This window comes from Rattus rattus, chromosome 1 (genome assembly GCF_011064425.1).
Source record: "Rattus rattus isolate New Zealand chromosome 1, Rrattus_CSIRO_v1, whole genome shotgun sequence".
Lineage (NCBI taxonomy): Eukaryota > Metazoa > Chordata > Mammalia > Rodentia > Muridae > Rattus > Rattus rattus.
In genome coordinates, this window is record NC_046154.1 from 185,867,816 (window position 1) to 185,889,751 (window position 21,936).

The following is a 21,936-nucleotide window of genomic DNA, read 5'->3' on the forward strand; positions in this document are numbered from 1 at the left end:
ATATAAAGACATATTAACAATCAACAAATGATAGTTTTAAAATAACTAGCTAATTTTTATTCACTGTAATATGGTGCTATAAAAAACTTCATGGCTACTTTTAATTGAGTTGTCATGAATAATTCTATGGACAAATCATTAAGAAGAAGGCTATGTGAGTATTTCTTTCTGTTCATGGTAAGAAAGGCAAAGCACAACATTTCACCCTAAAAGAACAGGGACTTTTAGCAATAAAAATACTGTACCGTGAATGGCAGGAAAAGGTAAGGAGGAGTGGTTACAAGTCACCTATGTTAAAGTTAAATAGTCCCATAGCACAGGCCAGTCAAGTTAGTACACTTAGTTGAAACTAATTAGGGACAGTTGTAAGGGGAAAAGGACGCTGTCTGGATTCTAACTTTCTGTTAGCAAATCAATAATAGCAAATGGCAAGGTAGGAAAGAAGACTATGGGGAGAATTTGTGTTTAGATTATTCTTACTTGGAGAGGTTTATCAGACATGCCAGCCTAATGGAATCAATCATATAAATATACACATCTGCAGAACCTGGGAGCTTTGGGGACTATAAATAGAGATTTGAGGATAATCAATGTGGAAGTTAAAGCCATAAGACAGAAGAAGGCAAAGCTAAGATCTCCTGGGAGCTATGTAATATTAAAGAAAAAGACAAATATGAATCTCTGAGTATTACAACATTTAGAATTAATAAAGCAGCATAAAAAATAAGCAAGAGAGTCTAAAAAAGGACTGACAAGAAGGTCGGGAAAAATAGAAAACCTAAAGTGGAAAATCTTCCGGAAACAAAAGCCAAAGTACTAAGGAAAAGGACTTGGATAAGCAATGTGCTGAGAGCCAAGTTTGGAATTCTACGTCCAGTGTAGAATTACACTAAACAACATTTGTTAATCGCTATGACAAAAAATGACGCCAGACACTCCAGGGAACTGTAACAAGAGATACGTTCAGGCGATCAGACAAAGACTCTAGATAAAAGTCTATTCTATTATCTATAAAGGCCCACAACAGATCACTAAAAATCCTGTGTGTGTGTGTGTGTGTGTGTGTGTGTGTGTGTGTGTGTTTCTGTCTGTCTGCCTGCTAATAGCAAAATTCTTTTAGGAGATCTATTTTAATTTGAAAGGCATCTCTGAATAAGAGCCTTGATCAGGAAAGGAAGATAACACTATAAATTCTGTATTTAGAGGGTGTTGTGTCTTCATATAAGATGTCCCTGACAGGTTCATGTTTGAATATTTCATCTCAGCTGCTGCTACTTCTTAGGAAGGTTGTGGATCCTTTGGGAGAAGGAACCTTTCTAGGGGAAGTACATCACTGGAAGGCCAGTCTTAAGGTTTTATGGCCTGGCCTACGTCCAGTCCTTGCTCTGCTTCATGACTATGAATACAGTGTGTCCAGTTACTGGCATGCTGTGGCCACCATGCCTTCCACCTGATATTGGCTATATCTCTGTGAAACCATAAGCAAAAATAAGTCCCCTCTTCCTCAAGTTGCTTTGATCAGGAATTTTATTATTGGATATAAAGTAATTCAGACAGAGGGTTTTTTACATTGAGCAGTATAAGCATGGGAGCCTGTGTTTACTTTAACATGCTGGGACTAGGGCAAAGATGGCTTTTCAGAGAATATCTCTGTAAATCCGGCATTCAGAATTTAACTCATAAATCATTTACATTTCATGGAAATCTGCAAATTTCTACGAAAACAGGATTCAGGATAAATAATAAAAATTTATTTACTTAAGTATGGCCAGGTATTTTAAAATATGAAACTTAAGTTCATGAGCGATCTTCATGAATACCAATGATTAGAAAAACAGCATTTTAAGAATGTTTCCCTGAATATAAAAGTCCTGAAGTATAAATGTTATTGAGAGATTATGCTTCTTTGTATTCTTATATTTACTTTTCCATATATTAAGTTGGGTATTAGACACATCATATTTATTTTCCCCAGAAAGCCAGATCCATTAAGGTCATCAGGAATACAGTGTGCATGTTAGGTATGTTTGAGTGGGTCTGAACTCAGTAAAAAAATTTGAAAATTCTACTTAAAAGCAATAAACCAATATCTGTGAAGTGAATGTGTACAGCATCAATTGAGGGCAGTATATATCAATCAACATGGCTGCCCTCAAGAGAGTGTTCCCATAATTCTTTGTTGTTATATAAGACTCTAAGATGTTGACACAGTTCTTGTAGTTAAAAAAAAAATCCCTAGCAATCACTGAAGTTTAAATTTCCATCCATTTCTATTTAAATCAAAAATAATTGTGTTGTTGCATAAGTTCATTTGCATACTAACTTATTTTTACCTTTGGCGAGTTTTGTATACAGTGGAATAAACAGAAATCACTGACATTGGAGCTAGCATAACAGAAAGCAATATGAAGAGATGACAGGACAATACTCACAGCCGGGCAGCGTCTGTGTAGAAATCCATTCCGAGGCATTGCTGTACCCAACGTTGGTGCTAGCAGCCACTTGGAATCTATACCATCGAAACTTCTTTAATCCATGCACTGTTTCTTCTGTTCGGTTTGCTTCATAGAGGTATTGATCTTTCTGATGTTCAATACATTCTTCAGGTTCCCATTCTCTGCACTTCTGAGCACGAAGTTGAGTAGTTATCTTGTAATTTTGGAAGTATCCAAGGATAGTATCAGGTTTTGTCCATGTTAGTGTTGCACTAGTTGACTGGACATTAGAAAACGCTACATTTGTGGGAGCACTGGGAACTAAAAGTAAAGGGAAAAATTACAAACATTACAATGCAACCCATGGAGCTCAGTCACGTGATCGCAGCACTGAGGTCATTGTCTTCACAGTTAATGAGGCAAATTTCATGTTGATTCTTTGGGGGTCACTATTTCAAAAAAGAAAGGGACAAGTGTTTTGACCCATTTTCATTTATAACTTGACTGCACAACCCACTCTGAAATGGTTTATAGAAAAATACTCTGACTTTGCATAGAAAATATTGTATTTTAGTGATACAATGATATCTATGCTATCATCCTTAGAATTTTCCTAGATATGGCCTGTATCTTGTATTTATTGATCAGTTCCTAAGAAAGATAGTTTATTTACTTAAGTGTCTAGAAAGCAATAGGTGCATTCTTTATAGTGTAAGCTTTAATTAAAAACTGTTTTAAATAAACAAGCTTACTTAATGAATCTATGTAATTAATCGAACTCAATTTATATTACATATAATGAAAATTGATGCTTTCTGTAATGCCATCCAACACAGTGGCATTAATGTATGGAGCAAAATAGCAATATATTGTCTGTCCATCTAGTACGAACTGTGTGTTCTTACTAGGAGCTCTACAACACTTTAGTTTGCTCTCTGGGAACTATCTATCAGATGCTAGGCCCACAGTTAGGGAATCAGTATACATTAAAGCTCATGTTTCTAAGGCAATTTATTGGAAAGTAATAAAAGAAAATTACAGTTAGAACTGTGAAAGATCAATATGGTGAGTAGTCCTGGAACGGTTCTCAAGCATCCCTGCCTATGCATACCTTCTATCCTTTATTAAGATGATATAAAAAGAATGATAATGATTTTTCAAAATTGCCTGGCTGATGAAAATTATGACACTATTCAACTTAAAAGTAAAGTTAACAAATGCTCAAAGAAACTACTCATTACTAAACATGTCAAATTAGTAAAATGTCTGATAAATATGTGAAGATCCCTTACCGCTATGGATAATGTGACAGGTGTCAAAACTATAGTAAAAAAAACAGGACATAGATCTTTTCTCAGTGCAATTTATATTAAAGAAGGATATATACAATAAAAATACAAATAAGGTAAGGACCGAAGAGTTGACTCCGTAGTGAAAAGAACTTTGCTATTCCCATAGAAGCCCCTGATTTTTTCCCCAGCACCCAGAGGGTTGCTTACCACCTTCTTTGAGTTCAGTTCCAAGAGATCTGGTGTCTTCTCCAGGCCTTCACAAGCGCAAGAGACACATACAGTGTACATTTTTGCACACACACACACACACACACACACACACACACACACACACACACACACAACTGTAAAATATACAGATAATGTTATATATAATATATTGGAAGGCGACCATTGATGTAGGAAAAAGGAGGAAATGGAGGAATGACATATCAAATGCAAAGCTATCAAGTGCCTGATAAGAGTAAGGGAAGGATTTGTGTTATCATTTCAAAGAGGAATATCTCGTATGGAGGAAACCATGATTAAAGTGCCTACTGTGTTGAGATGATGTTTTGTTTCTCTGTTAAAAACAAACAAACAAACAAACAAACAAACAAAACAAGGAGCAAAGGGTGGCCAGCCAAGGGGTGGTCAGCAGGAGGGAAACTCTGAGAGCTGCAGGCCAAATTGTGTGCGTGACTGCAGAGTAATGTTATGGCTTTCCCATGAGCAGAGAAAAGTCAGGCTTCCACAGGTATCCACATAACCATGACTAAGACTAAGGGGAGACAAGGTGGGGAAGGGGGAAGTAGTGATCAGGTTTTGTAACATCAATGCAAAGGGCCCCTGTGGCCAGGACTCAGATGTTAGCTGAAGGGAAAAGAAGCTGTCAGATCCAGAAGATGTCTTGAAGGGGAGATGACAGGATTCCCTCACATGTGACTTGGAAGTTGTAAGAAAAGGAAGGAGAAAGGAATGCTCCTAGGCCCTGGGACTGAGAGAGTTGAAAGATGAGAATAAATCAAAAGATGGGAGCTCTGGGCAAGGATGAAAGTTTGAAAGGAAGAAAGAGCTGTTGTTGTTGTTGTTGTTAAATCATTTTATTTGTTTACATTTCAAATGTTATCCCCCTTCCTGTTTCCACTCCATGAACTCCCCACCCCATTCCCATCCCCTTTGCTGCTTTAAGAGGGTGTTTCCCCCACCCACCATCCATTCCTGCCTCATCCCTCCAGCATTCCCCTTCTCTGGGGCCTCAAGCCTCCACAGGACCAAGTGCCAACCCTCCCACTGATACCAGATGAGGCCATCCTCTGCTACATATGTAGCAGGAGCCAGGGACTAGCCCATGTGTGCTCTTTGGTTGGTTCCTGAGTGATCTGGTTAATTGATGTTGTTCTTCCTATGGGGTTGCAATCCCCTTCAGCTCCTTCAGGCCTTCCCCTCACTCTTCTATTGGGATCCCCAGGCTCAGTCCCCTGCAGATATTCAGAGCCAACCATTAGACTGAGCCTTAGGACCCAAGAACAAGCTTTTGTTTTTTAGTAGGGTAACTATGAAATTTCTCTCCAATACTCAACCAAAAGAGAAATGAAACATGGATATGTAAGTGTGGAGTTCTGTTAACAGCATGGATGCTTGATGTCTTAAATTTTCAAATTACTCGTAGTACATATGTCACTGAGAGCTAATGAAAAATTTTGATTTAGTTCTTAAATTTTTATTAAAACATCTTCAGATGAGGTACAATCTACATATTTGTATTAAAATGTAGATAATAGAGGATATACATTACTAGAAAAGGATTACCACATTATTTAAAGTTACAGAATATGCTTCCATTGATTTTAAATATTAATACTTAACACCAAATCTTATTGCATAAGGATATTGCTTTAAAAATAGAGTATGTTTAATCTTTACATATTATGAAAAGCCGGCAATCAGAGAAAATATTCTGAAGAAATATATTTTGGGTGAAGCAGTTTTAGAATTGGCTGAAAAGTTAGCAATTCCATGGATTATTCAAATCTTTCATTGACTAATTTTAAACTGAGGTCATCTGAGCATATTTTTAAAACTTCTAACATAAAGTGTAAATGTCTTGAGGGCTCAGGATAAGTTTGCAGAGAAGAGCCTGCATGTGGGACAGAATTTCTCAGATTGTAACAATGGCGATATAACCATTGTTAAGTCAAGTTTGATCTAATTTTAACAAGAGCAAAACTGAAGAATTGCACAAGGGCTTAGGGACTTTTCCTGAGGGGTTTTCAAATAGCCTGTTTTGCAATGAAAAGCTACCAAAGTGTCACAGTGTGATACTCAGAAGGGACATTTTAACAGGGGTAGCCTTGCAATTATCCCCCAGAAAACAAAAATTTACACAACACTTGATTTGTCAAGGAGGAAGCATTGATTTTTTTTCATTAAGTTTATTTACTTCCAGGTAAGCCACTACCTAAAGGGGACTGACCCTGGACATTGACCTTTTTTTCAATGAATAATAAGAGCACCAGTTGGGGAAGCTTCCCTCCTAAGACCTCCACCTCCTAGATTGTTGGGGGAGGGTGGCCCCATAAAGCCCTAACTTTCCTCTCATCCCCCATCCCCCATCCCTTTCCTTTTCTCCTTGAAAGAAAAGGAGGCCTCCTTGGGGGAGGATGGAGGGAGAGAACTGAGTGTAAGAAGGATGGGCTAGGAGGGGAACAGAATTGATCTAGTGTGGGGAGGACTGAAGGAGAGAGAATTAGGAGAGAGAACTGGAATCTTTGTGTGGTCTGGGGGAGGAGCATCTCTGGGATGGGCTAGAATCCTAGGGCAGTGGAAACACCCAGGAATCTATGAGGTTCATCCTAGCCAAGACTCCTTACAATAGGAGTTATGGAGCCTGAAATAAGCACCTCCTGTTGTAACCAGAAAAGACGTCCAATGGAGGGATGGAGACAACAACCCACCCGCAAAACCCCTGATACAAATTTGTTCTGTCTCCGGGATGTGCAGGGATAAAGAGGAAGCAGAAATTGAGGGAATGGCCAACCAATGACTGGCCCTTGAGACCCAAGCCCTGAGAGAGATCCCACTCGTAACACTATTAATGGTATTTTTGTCATACTTGCAGACAGGAGCCCAATATAACTGTCATCTGAGAGGCTTCACGCAGCAGCTGATGGAAACAGATGAAAAGACTCACAGGCAAATATTAGGCAGAGTTTGGAGAATCTTGTGGAAGAAGGGGAGGAGAGATTGAAGGAATCAGAAGTATAAAGGACACCACAAGAAAACCTGTAGAATCAACTAATCTGGACCCATGGGACCTCACAGAGACTGAACCACCAACCAGAGAGAATGCATGGGACAGGCTTAGGCCCACTAAACATATGCAACAAATGTGCAGTTTGGTCTTCATGTGGGTCCCCTAACAACGAGAGCAGGGGCTGTCTATGACCCTGTTGCCTACCTTTGAATCCTATCCCCCTAACTGGACTCCCTTGTCTAGCCTCAACAGAAGAGGGTACACCTAATTCTATTGCAACTTAATACACCCAGGCAGTTTGACATCTATAGGAGCTCTGATTTTTATCTCTGCATTGTCGGTTAAATCCGTAAGGAGAGAAATGAATGGCAAAATCATCAATTTTTAGAATTTGAAAGAAGCTTAGAAATCAATGATTTTAATCAACTCGTCTTGTTATATATAAAGGTGGCTGTAATATTGCTTATACATATGGCTTCTTGTTTTCCAAACACTGATTCCCAGGGATAGAAGGGGAGTAAAACTGCTGTTTAATTAAGAGTCCACATCCATATATTTTAAAATAAAAGGATATCCAGTGGACCTGACCATGAGTTCTTGAAACGTAGGACAATTTCTTCGGTTGTTTTAGAGTAGTAAAGAACAGATTTGAAGAGATAGATTCAGTGTTTAAGTAGAACACTAAAAAAAGACTTCTATCCCTACCTCCCTAAAAAGGGAGCCTCAAGATAAATCACATGACTCAGATCTGAGAGCCAACCAACCAAGAAATAGTTAACTGGGGACTTCAAGCAACTGAATTCTACCACAACTAGAGGAACTTAGAAGAGGACTCTGAATTCCATTTGAAAATGTAGTTTTTGGCATTTTGAATTGAACTCCAAAAACTAAGTGGAGAATCCGACACAAAATGCCTGGATTTCTGATCACAGCATTTTAAATTAATAGTCTGCATTGATTTAAGCCACCATGATTGTGATAATTTATTATAGAGCAGTGGAAAATCCAGCACCATTTTCTTTTACAAAATGATCATTCACTACTTGTTCAACTCCTGATAGAGAAATAGCAGAACAAAGAGAAGCAAAACCTAAAGCAGGGCTTTATACTGAGTCTAGAAAGAACTCTACTGGTTTACAACTTTTATTATTCAGAACTGACACTCACTTTCCCATAGCCTTCATGTCTCCATTGAAAAATGTACTCTAAAGTTTAGTCCGTTTCCCTCACAGTTTAACTCTCATATTCTGTATAAAATATCCAGAAAGTAGAAAAGCCCATGAGGTCTCAGCCCTACACCAAGATCTACAAGCAACTGAGGAATGTGGAGTATGGGAAAAATAGTCATCTCCAGAGTACACCGATTGGCTGTCCCATACTACATGGTCCACTCTGAAATCACACATGTCAGGAACATTACACAGATTGAGAAGGTTATATTTAGGAACACATGTATATGATTGTATATGCATATATGTATGCATCTAATCACAATTAATGCAAAAAAGAGGCCATGAATTTAACAAAGAGCAAGGAAGAGTATATGGAAGGGTTTGGAGGTGGTAAGGGAAGGGAGAAATCATGGAATTATAATCTGAAAGGTAAAAAATTTAGAAAAAATGTTTACCTATGGCAATAAAATATGAAATAAAATTATAAAATGACAAGCTACCATACACATAAAATATCATAGTAAATATTGGCTTGTGTCTACCATGACCTAAGATAGTCATTTAATAAACATTTTTAATACACAATTAACTGAACACATAGTATATGATAAGGTTTTATTTAAATGGCTTGAATGAGCTCTATTGCTGAGAGATAAGTTAGTAAGAAATCAGACAACAGAAGTAGCATGCTGTATGAATAACATCAGGTTATAGTAAGACCCAAGGGGAAAACAGCTGGACATATTGAAAACATTGGGTGCCCAAGAAGGATGGAAAGAGAGACAAATGGACATCTGGGCAGAAACGTGTGAAGCTTTCTAGACAGATTGAAGGTGTCAGATATTTGCCTAAGTAAAGTGGAGAGATGATTCATTTTTAAACACAGCCAGAATACAGCAAATACATAGGCGAATGCCATCATTAAACCACTGAACTGAGAATGGGTCCCCTGTTTAAGGAGTCAGAGAAAGGACTGGAAAAGCTTGAAGGGGCTCGAACCCCATATGAACAACAATGCCAAGCAACCAGAGCTTCCAGGGACTAAGCCACTACCCAAAGACTATACATGGACTGACCCTGGGCTCCAACCTCATAGGTAGCAATGAACAGCCTAGTAAGAGCACCAGTGAAAGGGGAAGCCCTTGGTCCTGCCAAGACTGAACCCCCAGTGAACGTGATTGTTGGGGGGAGGGTGGTAATGGGGGGAGGATGGGGAGGGGAACAAAAAAAAGAAAAAAATTTTTTTTAAAAATGTTATTAAAATTCATATTGCTCCTTGTCAAATTCATTGCCCATTTTGCTTGGGAGCCAAGTACTATGGCCAAGGCCCTTTTCTTTTAAAGTCTACTACAGCCACTCCTCCCATGTTTTATCTTTTCCTCATAGGGTTTGTAAAACCACTGGAGGTGAAGCCAACCAAGGATGGGGAGCCAAGGTCCGGGTAACTTAGGCCTTCAAGGGCAAGAGACTAAATATGTAAACTTGGAAGAAGACTCTGAAATGTATGTGAAAATTACACTGAAGAGCATACACTGGTCAATGAACTAGAAAAGGCAGAGGAACTTCGTCCTTTCTCATCTTTGTCAGGAGGGGCAATTCCTATCTGTAGCCATAAGAGTAACATTTTCCTTCAACATTCAGATATAATGAAGTGAATCTTCAGTAAGAAAATTCGATGCAGAATAAATATTTCAGTAAATTACTGGTTCACGGAATCTAATATTCCCAGAGAAGGGAATTTTGAATGAAGTCATACTTTTGTCTGACAAAGAAACAAAGCCCAGATATGGGGTTTTCTTACTTTGGGGTAGGGGGAACACAGGCTCATATGCTGTAGACTATTCTGATGCAAACCATCAGATAGCCACACAGACTCAACCTTGGACAATATGGGACCCCAGCATGTATTAGAATAAATTATAACTTATTGAAATGGTCTGTTAATTTTGACATGGCCCCAAATATAGCACACATTTCTTTTTCTATTAAATGCAGAGCTAGAAATGAGGAGCTAGAAATGATCAGACTCCAAATAGATGCTGCTCTGCACAGATAATGCATCCTAGGGCAACTTCGCAAATACTCATTTGTGGCGAGCAGTAACCCTCGTTTATACCCAGTATCTTCACTTTTGATGAACTGTGTATGGCGCTGGACCATTTCAAGGCAACCGCCCTATTGAATTACAGATACAAAGAGGATTACACTCACTTTAGCATGGAAAATCAGATTTCCATTCCTTAAGAATGACGACAAACCTCAAACTCTTTCTATTCCACAGATGGTACTAATTTGAACACATCATGGCCTGTTTCCTGGCATAATCACACAGCTTGCTTAAATTTTTTAAACATGACTGAACTGTGATGAAGCGATCAACATTAATGGCAAAGGTATTTAGGAAATTACAGTTTTATTTATAAATTATTTGTATCAGTATAAACATGTTCATCACAGTTGAATTGAGGAACCTATGTAACTATGTAAAACTTGATACAGATTTTAATATTCCCTGGCCTTCAAGGACTAAATTACATTTTCTACTGAGAAAATGAAAGTTCATGTAAAATTTAATTATATTAATTTATGAGTGTCACATTTTCAAAACCAGCCTCCTTTGCAGGATTCTGATAATAGTTTTTTTTTTAATTTCTCATCATCTGGTTAGGTATACTAATGTGCAAAATCATTTTAAAACTTATTTATTTTTAACTATGTATTTTAGAGCTTTATGCATCTTAATAAATATTAATAAATAGATTCTACACTATCTGATGATTTTTACTTATTAAAATAAATAAAATATATGATATATGAAAATTAAAAATTAACTTAATTTTCATAGTTGGTTAAGAAATTTTTAGCCTCTAAAACTTTTATGTGATCTATTTTAAACAATGCATTACAAAAATATTGTATTACATGTGATCTATTTTAAACAATGCATTACACAAATATCAGTGTGCTAAAAATAGCATACGGCTCAATATTAAAATTAAAATTTGACATATCAAACTTCAGTATACAAAGTATAAATTTTTACTGACTTGAATTTAATCACTATCATTCATTACATATTTATCTTGAATTTTGTAGTTTTTAAATGCATAGGTTCTTTTTTATATTCAATATATATTATATATTTCTTATATACAATGACTCATTTTATAGAAACTATGCTAAAGGGTCTACTGAAGCATGCAAAGATCAATAGAAGATATTCCAGCATCTTGAATATGGATAGCCATATGTAAATGGCAATGAAATGTTTTCCACAAGATGGTAATCATCCTAGATAGAAGAAAATTAGTCATCATAAAGTCATATTAAAAACAATACTATAAGGTATGATTTTATTATTGAAAGGCAGTGAAAGATTGGAAGAAGAGTTTAAATTATGACCATAGGTAACAGATAAAAGTCAACAGAAATTCATTGGTAAAATATAAAATTGAACAACGTACAAAATATGTAATATAGCTGGTATTAATGAAAAGTAATTTTTAAATATGCATTTATTTACATTTTGTATGCATTCTATTCATAATATTTGCCTGAATGTGTGTGTGTGTGTGTGTGTGTATTGTATGTATGAAATACCTGCAGAGACCAGAAGAACACATTCAATATCTTAGAAATGGAGTTATAAATAGCTGTGAGTTGCTATGTGGATGCAGGAAATTGAACCTGGGTCTTCTACAAAATTAGCAAGTGCTCTTAATTGTTTAGGCTCTTCAGCTCATGAAATGCAAATTCTATAGAAACTGGTTACACATTGTACATGTGAAATAGAATTCAGATCATAATGATAAAGAATAATTATAAATAGCACCAAGAGGAAATGCAAACTAATGTGGTGAGATATTTGGTAGAGAAAAAAACCAAAACACAATGAATTAAATGAACCCTGTATTAGGCTAGTAGATAATATGGATATTGCGGAAATAAACCATGAAATTGACTCTAATATAAAAATAATTCAAAAATAAAATCAAGATCATAAGTTTTATAACCATAAAGATAAAATAAGTGAACAAAAATGCAATCATCTCTGGCAAAGAACTATAATTCATTTACATATCTACATATTTCTTCTCCAGAATCATATAAAGAAGGTACTCTTTAGTGAACAATGTCTTTAACAAGAGCTTTATACAGTAAATAGCATGTTTAATTTGGCTCTTATTATGTTTCTCAGTGTAGGTGGATGCAATTTTTTTCCACTTAGTAAATGGATTGCTTTCACTATTTGTCATACTGTAATACAATTTCCCATCACTATGGTTGTCTGCCTAATTTTGAGATATTGGGATAATCAGCACACATTTAACAAAATATGCTGTACAAGCATGGCCTAGATAATACTACACAGTGAGAATAAAGCCACACGACAGTAAGCTGAATTAAATCATTATCAACAAATTATTAAAACAGTGGGAAAGAGAACTGATAAAGTATCTACAATGAGAAAGTTTGCAGTATCTGTTTTAGTACCTGCATTGATAAATGGGCAAATAGTGGTCCTGGATCCCATGGAATCTGGCTACAATATCTCTAGTCTTCAGGCCAAGTATTGTGGAGCACATGGTTACATTAAAATATATTAATAAAACTTCTCAGAAGAAAGTCAGTTTTTGGAGAATGGTACAATAAAATGTCATCAAAAATAATCAGCGTGGATGTAAAATAGCGTGGTTTATAGAGTCATTAGCTTTTATAGTTCTATAATAAGTCACAGCATGAGAGTATCTATTAAAGTGGTAATTTTGATATAAATTGTCTTAGTCAAAGAATCATCTCTTAAGATCATTCCTATAGCACTTATATATCAAGTTTAATCATTGGCAGTAATGATCAATATAGAAAGGGGTAGTGTTTGTAGGGATTTGTTTGGTTGAAGGCATGTACATAAATAAAATATTAGCTTCATGTCTTTTCAGCAGAACTAGAGGATCTTTTTTTTGGAAGGAAAAGCTTTGGTGTGAAGGAGGCCATGTAAAACCAAACTGGGAAATACCTTTGCTTGTATAAGCGATTGAACTATAATAGTGAATGAATGATCAGTACTTATAGCATCAGAACAGCAGGCAGTGAAGACTTGGGTACTCTCATATGTCAATCTTCAATGGCCAGTTAAATAAGAAAATTACCAGGACCTCAGGTTAGACCATAATCCCTGACCAACAATGATACATAATGAATATTAGTATAACTAAGGGATAATTGAACAAAATTAATCTATGTATTGATTGAATGAATGAAGTTCAAAAAGATGTGTGGCACAGTAGTAGTCCTAACTGAATGATTATGTAAATTTTTTTCTGCCTTTTGAGAACTGCATTTCTACAAAAAGAAACACTGATTGAAAGATGTACACACAAAATTGCCCTGCCTAGATATAAACTGTAAGAAAGTATTCATAATAGGTAATTAAGAATTTGAAATCTTCAGGAACCTGTAATAAATAAGATGGAGAGGGGGAGGGGAGGAACAATAGACTCTCTAGTTACCGAAACATTTATGAACAGTATGTCTAGTAATATATACAAATACACAAAGATTATTAAAATGTAAGCATATATTCCATGTACTGATCACCAGTGTTCACTGTGATACTCTACACAAAACACTTTGTGTGGTTAAAATTATTATTAGAATTATAAGTATAAGTCAGATACATATATTGGCAAAAATAATTTTGGAAAGATCCCAAAATAATATGAATATATTCTAGTCTCTATGCTGGATAACTTTAGAAAGCTCTGACCTGATCATCTTTTTATCAAGCTTATTCCTCTATGGATGCAATGTTTGAATTATCTCAACTAAGGGGTATGTAAAAGTAGGCTCTTTTGTTTAAGTCTATTAAAATATAATTTAAAACAAGTTTGAATGGAAACCCCACACATGCATAGATAAATCTTCTTGCAGAAGCTATAAGGTTGTGAAATAAAAATCCTAGTACTGGGATGGAGAGATAGATTAGTGGTTAAGAGAACTGTTTGCTCTTCCGAAAGACCCAGGTTCAATTCCCGGCACTCGGGTGGTGGCTCACAACTGCTTATACCTCCAGTTCCAGGGGATCAGATCTTTTGCTCTGCAGCATTCTAAGTTCATGTGAGACAGATAAGTTCACACAACTACATGCATGTTCACATACAAGAGGAAAAACTCCTAGTATCAAGTAGGCAATACCCTCCCATGAGTTGTTGTTTGTCAGAAAACCTACAAAGGGCTTCGAACAATACAGAATATGCCCATTGTTCTTGCTTGCCCACCAGAACTAGATGTTAAGACCCTGTTCCTGAAGGTACTGCAAACTTTAGATGCCAGACAGAAAAATGCCGTGCTAGAATTGAACTGCAAGTATGCTTCATCCTGGCTAGCACTGGTGTTGCCAGAGGCGATTTGAATACTGACAGAGAAGCATTAACAACCCACGCTGTGGAGTCCATGAACTACTCACTATAAGAATATGATGATTACATAGCAACAAAGGGCATTTTTATGATTTTCTAAATCTAAATACTCCACATAAGCCGACATTTGCCTGACACTGTAAGTCCAGTCAGAATCTCCATGTGGTCCTAATTTCTGGTTTAGCAAAATTGATATAGCAAAAAAAGTACCTTGTGAAAATTTATGTTTATATTCATAGACAAATGCCACTTGCAGCATTAATCGGAAAAATGTCACTTATTATTCTACACAGAGACTCATGGCTGTTGAAAACAAATACAATAAATGAAAGTTTAGTGCTCAGCCCTACATGGGACATTTATACTAAACTTTCTTAGGCTCAGGAAACACCAAAGAAGAGAAAACAGAAAATGAAATAGCCCAAAGATAGAGAAAAGATAAAATAAAAATGCTAGCTTCAGGGCACTATGTAGCCATTCTTAATGTGATTTTATAACAGTTGCAGTTGGCTGAACTGGGCCAGAAGACTGATCCTGTTAATGGACAGCCATAGATCAGGTAGGAGCTCATTACGTTCAACTTTTCCCTGCTTCACTATTGACAACTGATGGGTTCTGTAAGAGAGACAGCCATTGCCTTCAGTCACATACCAAGCAAGCTGAGTTCACCAGGCTCCATTGGACAGTCTCCAAACCATGGTTACTAAGTTATCCTTATTGAAAACATAAGTTCAAGTGAAGTTATGCCACTTGGGGTAGTAATGATTACCTGAAGAGCCCTAGACTATCTGAAAGTCTTCACTGGGCAGATAGAGAAATCCTCCTTTATAGTTTTGGTCAAGGAAAACTAAGACACTTCTTTATCAATATAGACTACTATCATTGTCCTTGGCTGCTACCCAGAACTTAAAGATAAGACTATTGCTAAACATTTCATACAAAACTATGTTATCATTAGAGAAAAATATATCTCTATAAATGTTGTTACTTAAAAAATACTAATGGTGAAAGTCATGTTCTATATTTTATCCTAAGCAGGCAGCTAAAGTAAGTTAACTCCATTAAATTGATAATGAAGAAAATCAAGGAGAACACAAATAAAGTAAAAAAAGACTAATAAACATTAATTCATAGTATGGTTATTTGAAGAAAATACATAAGCATTTAAATATTAGCATATATGAAGAGAAAACAAACAGCTAACATCACAGGTGGAAGCAGGGCTAGCATTATGTATGCCAACAATCACTAAGTAAATTAATATGACATCTCAGAATGAATTGAATTTCTTGGAAAAACTATCTAAAAAAATTGATGTGGAAAATATGACTGGTCCTACCCAACTATGATGCATATGAACCACAACAACCACCAGCTTAGCACAATAACCCTAATGGTTCAAAAGTGGTATGAATGCCTTGACAGCAACCTACAGCCCTCCAATTGGACTTAAGACCTGCTTAACAAGAGAGAAATCAGAAACCAGGTATCCTGGGACTGGAACCTAATCAACTCCCTAGAGTTGTGATGGCTCTTGGAAGAGAACCTCAAACCACCACTTGACTAAACCAGCACAATCTATACCTAACATTCTAAATATTTATTCTTATACCCACAGAAAGTGTAACTCTCACACCTCATCAAGGAAGCTGCCCATTTTAACAGAAGCCACAGGAAAAACCACAAGTGATCAAAATGCAGAGTTTCAGAGCTCAGTCCTAACAGATACATTATATTATAACCACCCCAAAATATCTTTAACAAAGAAAGTCAGCTTATCAAGTGAGAAGTAATATTTGCTGAATATACATCCTGGCTAGGACCCTAAATGTTCTCCAAAAGGTCCATAGGACCAAAGGACATGGTCTCCAACCTGTAGTGCTATTGGAAGGTGACAATAAGCCATTACATATATGCCCTCGAGGTGGACATTGGGACTCAACCTTTAGCTTTCTGTCTTGGCTTTCTGGTAGCCATGAGGTAAGTGGCATATTCCCTTCTTTGATCTTCTTCATTGCCCTGTCCAAAAGCAATGTGTCAACAAACTGGTGAACTGAAACCCCTGAAAACAAGAAACAAAATAAATTCTTACTCTTAAAGTTGTTTAATTAAGGTATTTGCCTGATTGACAAATAGTTGGACTAGCAAGGAAACTTATATCCAACATATACAGGGATCTCCTAGAACTGAATGTCTAAGATAAACACTCAAAGTTAAATAACATTTATTAAAGACTTGAATAGGAACCTGTACAAGTGAGATATGGTAGCATTCACGTTATCTATTCTAGTATGCTTGAACTTCTGTTGCTACAGTTGAGTGACCTTTTCGCCAGGTCAAATTTCTTGCATAGATATGGTAATTATGAATAATTATATAAAGTAAAATTGCCTTTGTTGGTCCGCTCATCATGAAATCATTACTTAAATGATAGATCAATGAGAAATTCAGTAACCAATCATATTCCTTTACTTCATTTATTCTTCTTTTTTTTTCATTTCAGACAAAGGCAAAGAAGTACATAGTTAGGTAACTTCCTTGTCTCGTCACAGCAAGTTCATGTGGCATAAGAGGTCAACCAGCATGGTGGCAAAGCAGTGTAGGGATGATGGGACAAGTAAATGAGGGTCCCTTATACATGGAGCTTTTGAAGAAATGGTTGACCAAGGAATGTTTACAAAGCTGCTCCACAAGAACTTTAGACTGGCTACCAGGACAACCACTCGATGCAAACTGGATGTATGCGAGGGCAATGGTTGTACTGAAGAAAATGTAAGATGGCGATGTATAGCCTTACAGTTAAAAGAGGCATTTCAAGCAACGTTCAAAGATTAAAATATTGTAAGGTAATCCGAACTTAGAAAACAATGTAACAGTTGCCCAGAACACAGAAAATATTCTATTTACATATCTATAAAATGAAGTAAAAAGCCACTCTTGATAAGTTTTTGCAAAAAAATAAAACAGGTTTTATATCAGGTTTGGTATGCTATGACTTGATCTCAGGACTGGGGAGGGTGAGGCTGAGGCATCACGGATAGACAGTTGACAACAAACTGAGGTGCTATCCCTGACACAACTGAAAAATGTAAATAAGTAAAACACTGGTTTTTTTTACATGTTAACTGTATTATGCTAAATGATAACCATTATTTTTAGAAGGGCTATAAATAATTTTTACCATTTTTATATATACTTATAATCATTAGGGTGGTTTAAATAACTATCCTCCATGGGTTCAAGTAGTTAAACCCTTGGCACCATGTGGCAATGAGTGGTGTTTTGGGAGGTTGAAGAGGTGAGGTCCTACTGGGATCATGTTGTCACTGAAAGTAGGGTTTGAGAGATTAAAGCCTTGGTCCACTTCAGGTTCAATCTCCCTGCTTCATGCTCACATAGGCAGATGTGTGCGCTCAGCTTCCAGTGTCAGTCATGCCTCCCACCACGAGTGACTCATCTCTCTGTAAGCATAAGCTCAAATAAATTCTTTCTTCTGTAAATTGTCTTGGGCCTTGTGTATCATAGTAACAGAAAACTGACAAATACAGACAGTTAAAAGTAGTGTACCAAACACACTGGAGATCAAAGGTCAATGATAGTTTGTCCCATTTACTACTAAGATTGCTGTATTGGAGGCCAGGCATGTCTTTAATCCTAGCACTCTGAAGCAGAGGAAAGTGGATCACTGTGAGGTCAAGGCTAGCTTTGTCTTGATCGTGAATTCCAAGTCAGCCATAGTTACATAGTATAGTATATATAGTCAGAGCTATGTAGTAAGACCCTGGTTTTTTTGGTTTTTTTGTTTGTTTGTTTGTTTGTTTGTTTTGGAAAAGACTGTTATGAGCTTACAGTTGATTGCAAACATTGACTTCTGATATATAAATATAAGAACTCCATGAAAGTAAAAAAATTATTCATGACACTAAGTTCAAAACAACTTGGGTGTCCACAAACCAATAGATAATGGGATGTTTCTATGATAGAAAAGAATTTAACAACTAAAATTGTTACTGAGATTATAACATTATGAATCTCTAATTGGCACTGAAAGGACTGGGGTGGACATGAAGAGCACACACAGCTTAAGAACAAGTAGAGTTAGTCTATTCAGATGGGCATGAGGATAGGGCTGCCTTGAGGAGTAGGAGGAATTCTGATGGAAGGACAGTCTACATGTTGACTGGAAGTAGTAAAGTGGGTGGGTATTTGAAACTTTCAAACTCACCGAACTTTTGCAACTAAACTTTGTGGATTTAACTATATGTAAACTGCATGTAAACCATAAAGTACTATAAAACTGAAAAAAGGTTTTTCTTTAAAAGTTCAGTAAAAATATTCTAAGTATGTTTAATTTGTACATTTGACAGTCACCAAAAATAATAGATGTTGATGCCTCTGGATATTTTATAAATATAGACTTTAAGAGGAAAAAAAACAACATGAGCTTTAAGATAAATCTAATATGTCCACATCAAAGGAAACCTGAGAAGACCTTAAGTATATCATGGACAACTTGGGCCACCGTTATTTATGTTTAATTTGCAAGTGAAGTACATAAAGGGCGATTGAATGCAAGACAGCACTTAGGGATCATGGCTGGTGCATTTAATTGGCAACAGCATAACATCCTAAAGGTAAACTTCATATTAAATTTGGAGTTTATACCTTAATAACATTAAACCCCTATATAAAAAATATCACTAATGGACTTGCATACAGATAGTTTGGAAATGAAGGCAGGCTTGCTGGTTCATGCCTGTGATCACAGCCTTCTGAAAGCAGAGGCAGGAGGATGGTTATAAGTTTGAGCACAGCGTGTTCCAAGTAGCAAGTTCCAGACCATCCAGGATTATAGCAACTCTGCTTCAGAGACACAATCAAGCAAAGTTATAATGAAAATTAGGAAGAAAAACATGTACAATGGAATTAATATAATTAGTAACAAACCACAAAACTAACCACTAGTTTTAACGCATCCCTTAAATGGTATAGATTTAATTACACCATGTAGATTTTTTAGTACCTCTCTAATACTGCAAGGTAGTGACTCTTCATAATAAGGTCTGTAATTACAGATTCAATAAAAGCTTTACTCGATGTTGTAGTAAACATGGTGAAATTAAATTATAATCCTAATATACTAATAAACTAATAAATAAAAGCTTTTATTCAACTTCAATTCCAAAAGAATCTTATTGTTGATAATATGTATTGTCATACACTAAAAAGTAAGATTCTTCCTCAAATTTACATTACTGTAAGCTAAGGAACATTAGTATTTGGAATTTAATAAGCTGTGATCACTAATGTTTGTATGGCTTATATGGTCAAATCATTTATATCGCATTGATTTTAACTTAATTCCAAATTAACACATTCCTTTTGAAACATGCCTGTGCTCAATCCATTTTTTGAATACTTGAGTAATATTTATACCACTGTTAAATGTCATTTGTACAACCCATAATCTCATAAAAACAATAGATTGATTCTTGAAGCTTCAAGTACTATATTTACTAGAAAGACAAAACAAAATAACAAATTTTATGCACACACATAGCTTACTTAAAACTGGAAGTAAAAAAGAACCAGAGAAGAAAATGAGGGAGGAGGTTGACGTGCCAAGGCTGGTCAGAAGAGTATCAGCTACATAGAGCAGGAATGGAAAATAAAGTAATAAGATATGCCCCAGTTCCTAAATAAGTCTTAAAACATGGCCCAAAGAACAGCTGGCTTTAGCTGGAGCTTGGACGAAGCCAAGAATGGCTGCCTGGAGTTCACTTAATGAAAGATCTTTGAGTAACAAGGAGGTTGAGGGGAATTATACATAGCAACCCAAAATCACTTTTTAAAAATTGTGTTTAAAAGAACTTTTAGATTTAGAACTTGATACCTAAGACTATTTGAAGCCATCAAGTATTGCCCCTTTGGAACTGATCCCAGAATGCCATAGTGTTTTTATAGCTATCCTTATATTGGGTTGTAGTGCTTTCTGTTTTATAGATCAAGCACAAATTGTTTTCCTACAATTTCTAACCATATTTGAACAAAATTGTGCTTATCCTCATCTGTATAACTGCTAAGGAAGATTTTTAATGAGATAATTCTCATGACAGAACCAGTCTTCTATTTTACCTTGTGAAATTGTGGGGGAGAGCAATTCCAGTAAATACAGGTAATGTTCTAAATTTCTAAGTCAGGGATGCTCACAAGGCAAGAGGGCTGTTCTAGACCAGTGCCCAGTGAGCCCTATTTCTTTGGCTTCCTTCCTCCTGCTTAAGAAGCAAAATTGCTGAACTTATTTTCTAAATCCACTGAAGGTCAAACATTTTATAATTAAAAAATCTAAAGCACAATAAATATATTTGCTTTTTATTCTTCTTTAAAGGCCCTCATACAGCACCTTATATCCATCAAGTCCTGTCTACTGGAATGCGTATAGAGACCAACACAAATGAGTTTCAAAAGGCACCCTTGGATGGACTTGGAAGGTGGCAGATTTGTACTTCCCTAGTTTTCTCACTGCTAACAACAACAAACTGTAAGAAGAGAGATTTGACACAAAGACAGATGGGGAGAGAGAGCATCAAAGAGTATAGACTGGGGGGGGGTTACAGTGGGGAAGGAAGGATTAAGGTAAAAGACATTACAGGAGTCTAAAAGACATTTTTTTTGAAACGCCTTAATGATATTGAATACTTTGTAGGTTACTTTAAAACCTCAATAAAAACCTGCTTTGTCAAAGCAGGGTGCTGTTGTAATCATAGTGCTGAGGGGTGGAGACAGGAGGATGGACACAGTAGAGAGCCAATCTGGCTTACTGGGGAAGCTCCGTGCTAGTAAGTAGCCCTGCCTCATAAGACAAAGTGGACTCACCTGCTGAGTGACACCTGAGATTGTCTGCTCACCCTGACATGCTCACTTACACTCATACATGTGTTCTATGTACACACAGGGAGTGGGTAGAAGGAGGGAGGAAGGAAGGGAGGATAAAAAAGAGGGAGGGAGGGAAGGAAGTAGGAAGGAAGGGAGGAAAAGAGAGAGAGAGATCCCTGGAAAGAATGCACGTCAGGGTCAAACACCAAGCAGTAAAAGAGTGAGCCAAATTTGATTTCTTCTTTTGTCAGGAATAACAGCAGAGTCTGGGACTCAGAGCTAACTGTACACTGTGACTAATTTCCCAACATAAATTAAAAGCTTGCAACAGCTATAAAACGGCTTCCGTCTGAACAATGAGTTCCCAGCAGTTACAAACATCTCATCAACAAGCAGTTCGTGTGGATCCTGATAAAAATTAGATACCTAACGAGGACTGTAATCATAAATATAATTATATACTAGATTCAACATCTGATTTCAAAGATGAAAAATACTTTTGAAGCA

General features: G+C 36.4%; 1 protein-coding gene across 1 annotated transcript in view; it reads right to left on the bottom strand.

Moving 5' to 3' along the window:
• The window catches only part of Ptprq (protein tyrosine phosphatase receptor type Q), a 178,257-nt gene that overhangs the window by 74,490 nt on the left and 81,831 nt on the right, over positions 1-21,936 (bottom strand). Inside the window, exon 26 of the mRNA XM_032890794.1 lies at positions 2,433-2,756. Coding sequence (XP_032746685.1) covers positions 2,433-2,756 — 324 coding nt within the window. The remainder of the gene's footprint in view (positions 1-2,432; positions 2,757-21,936) is intronic.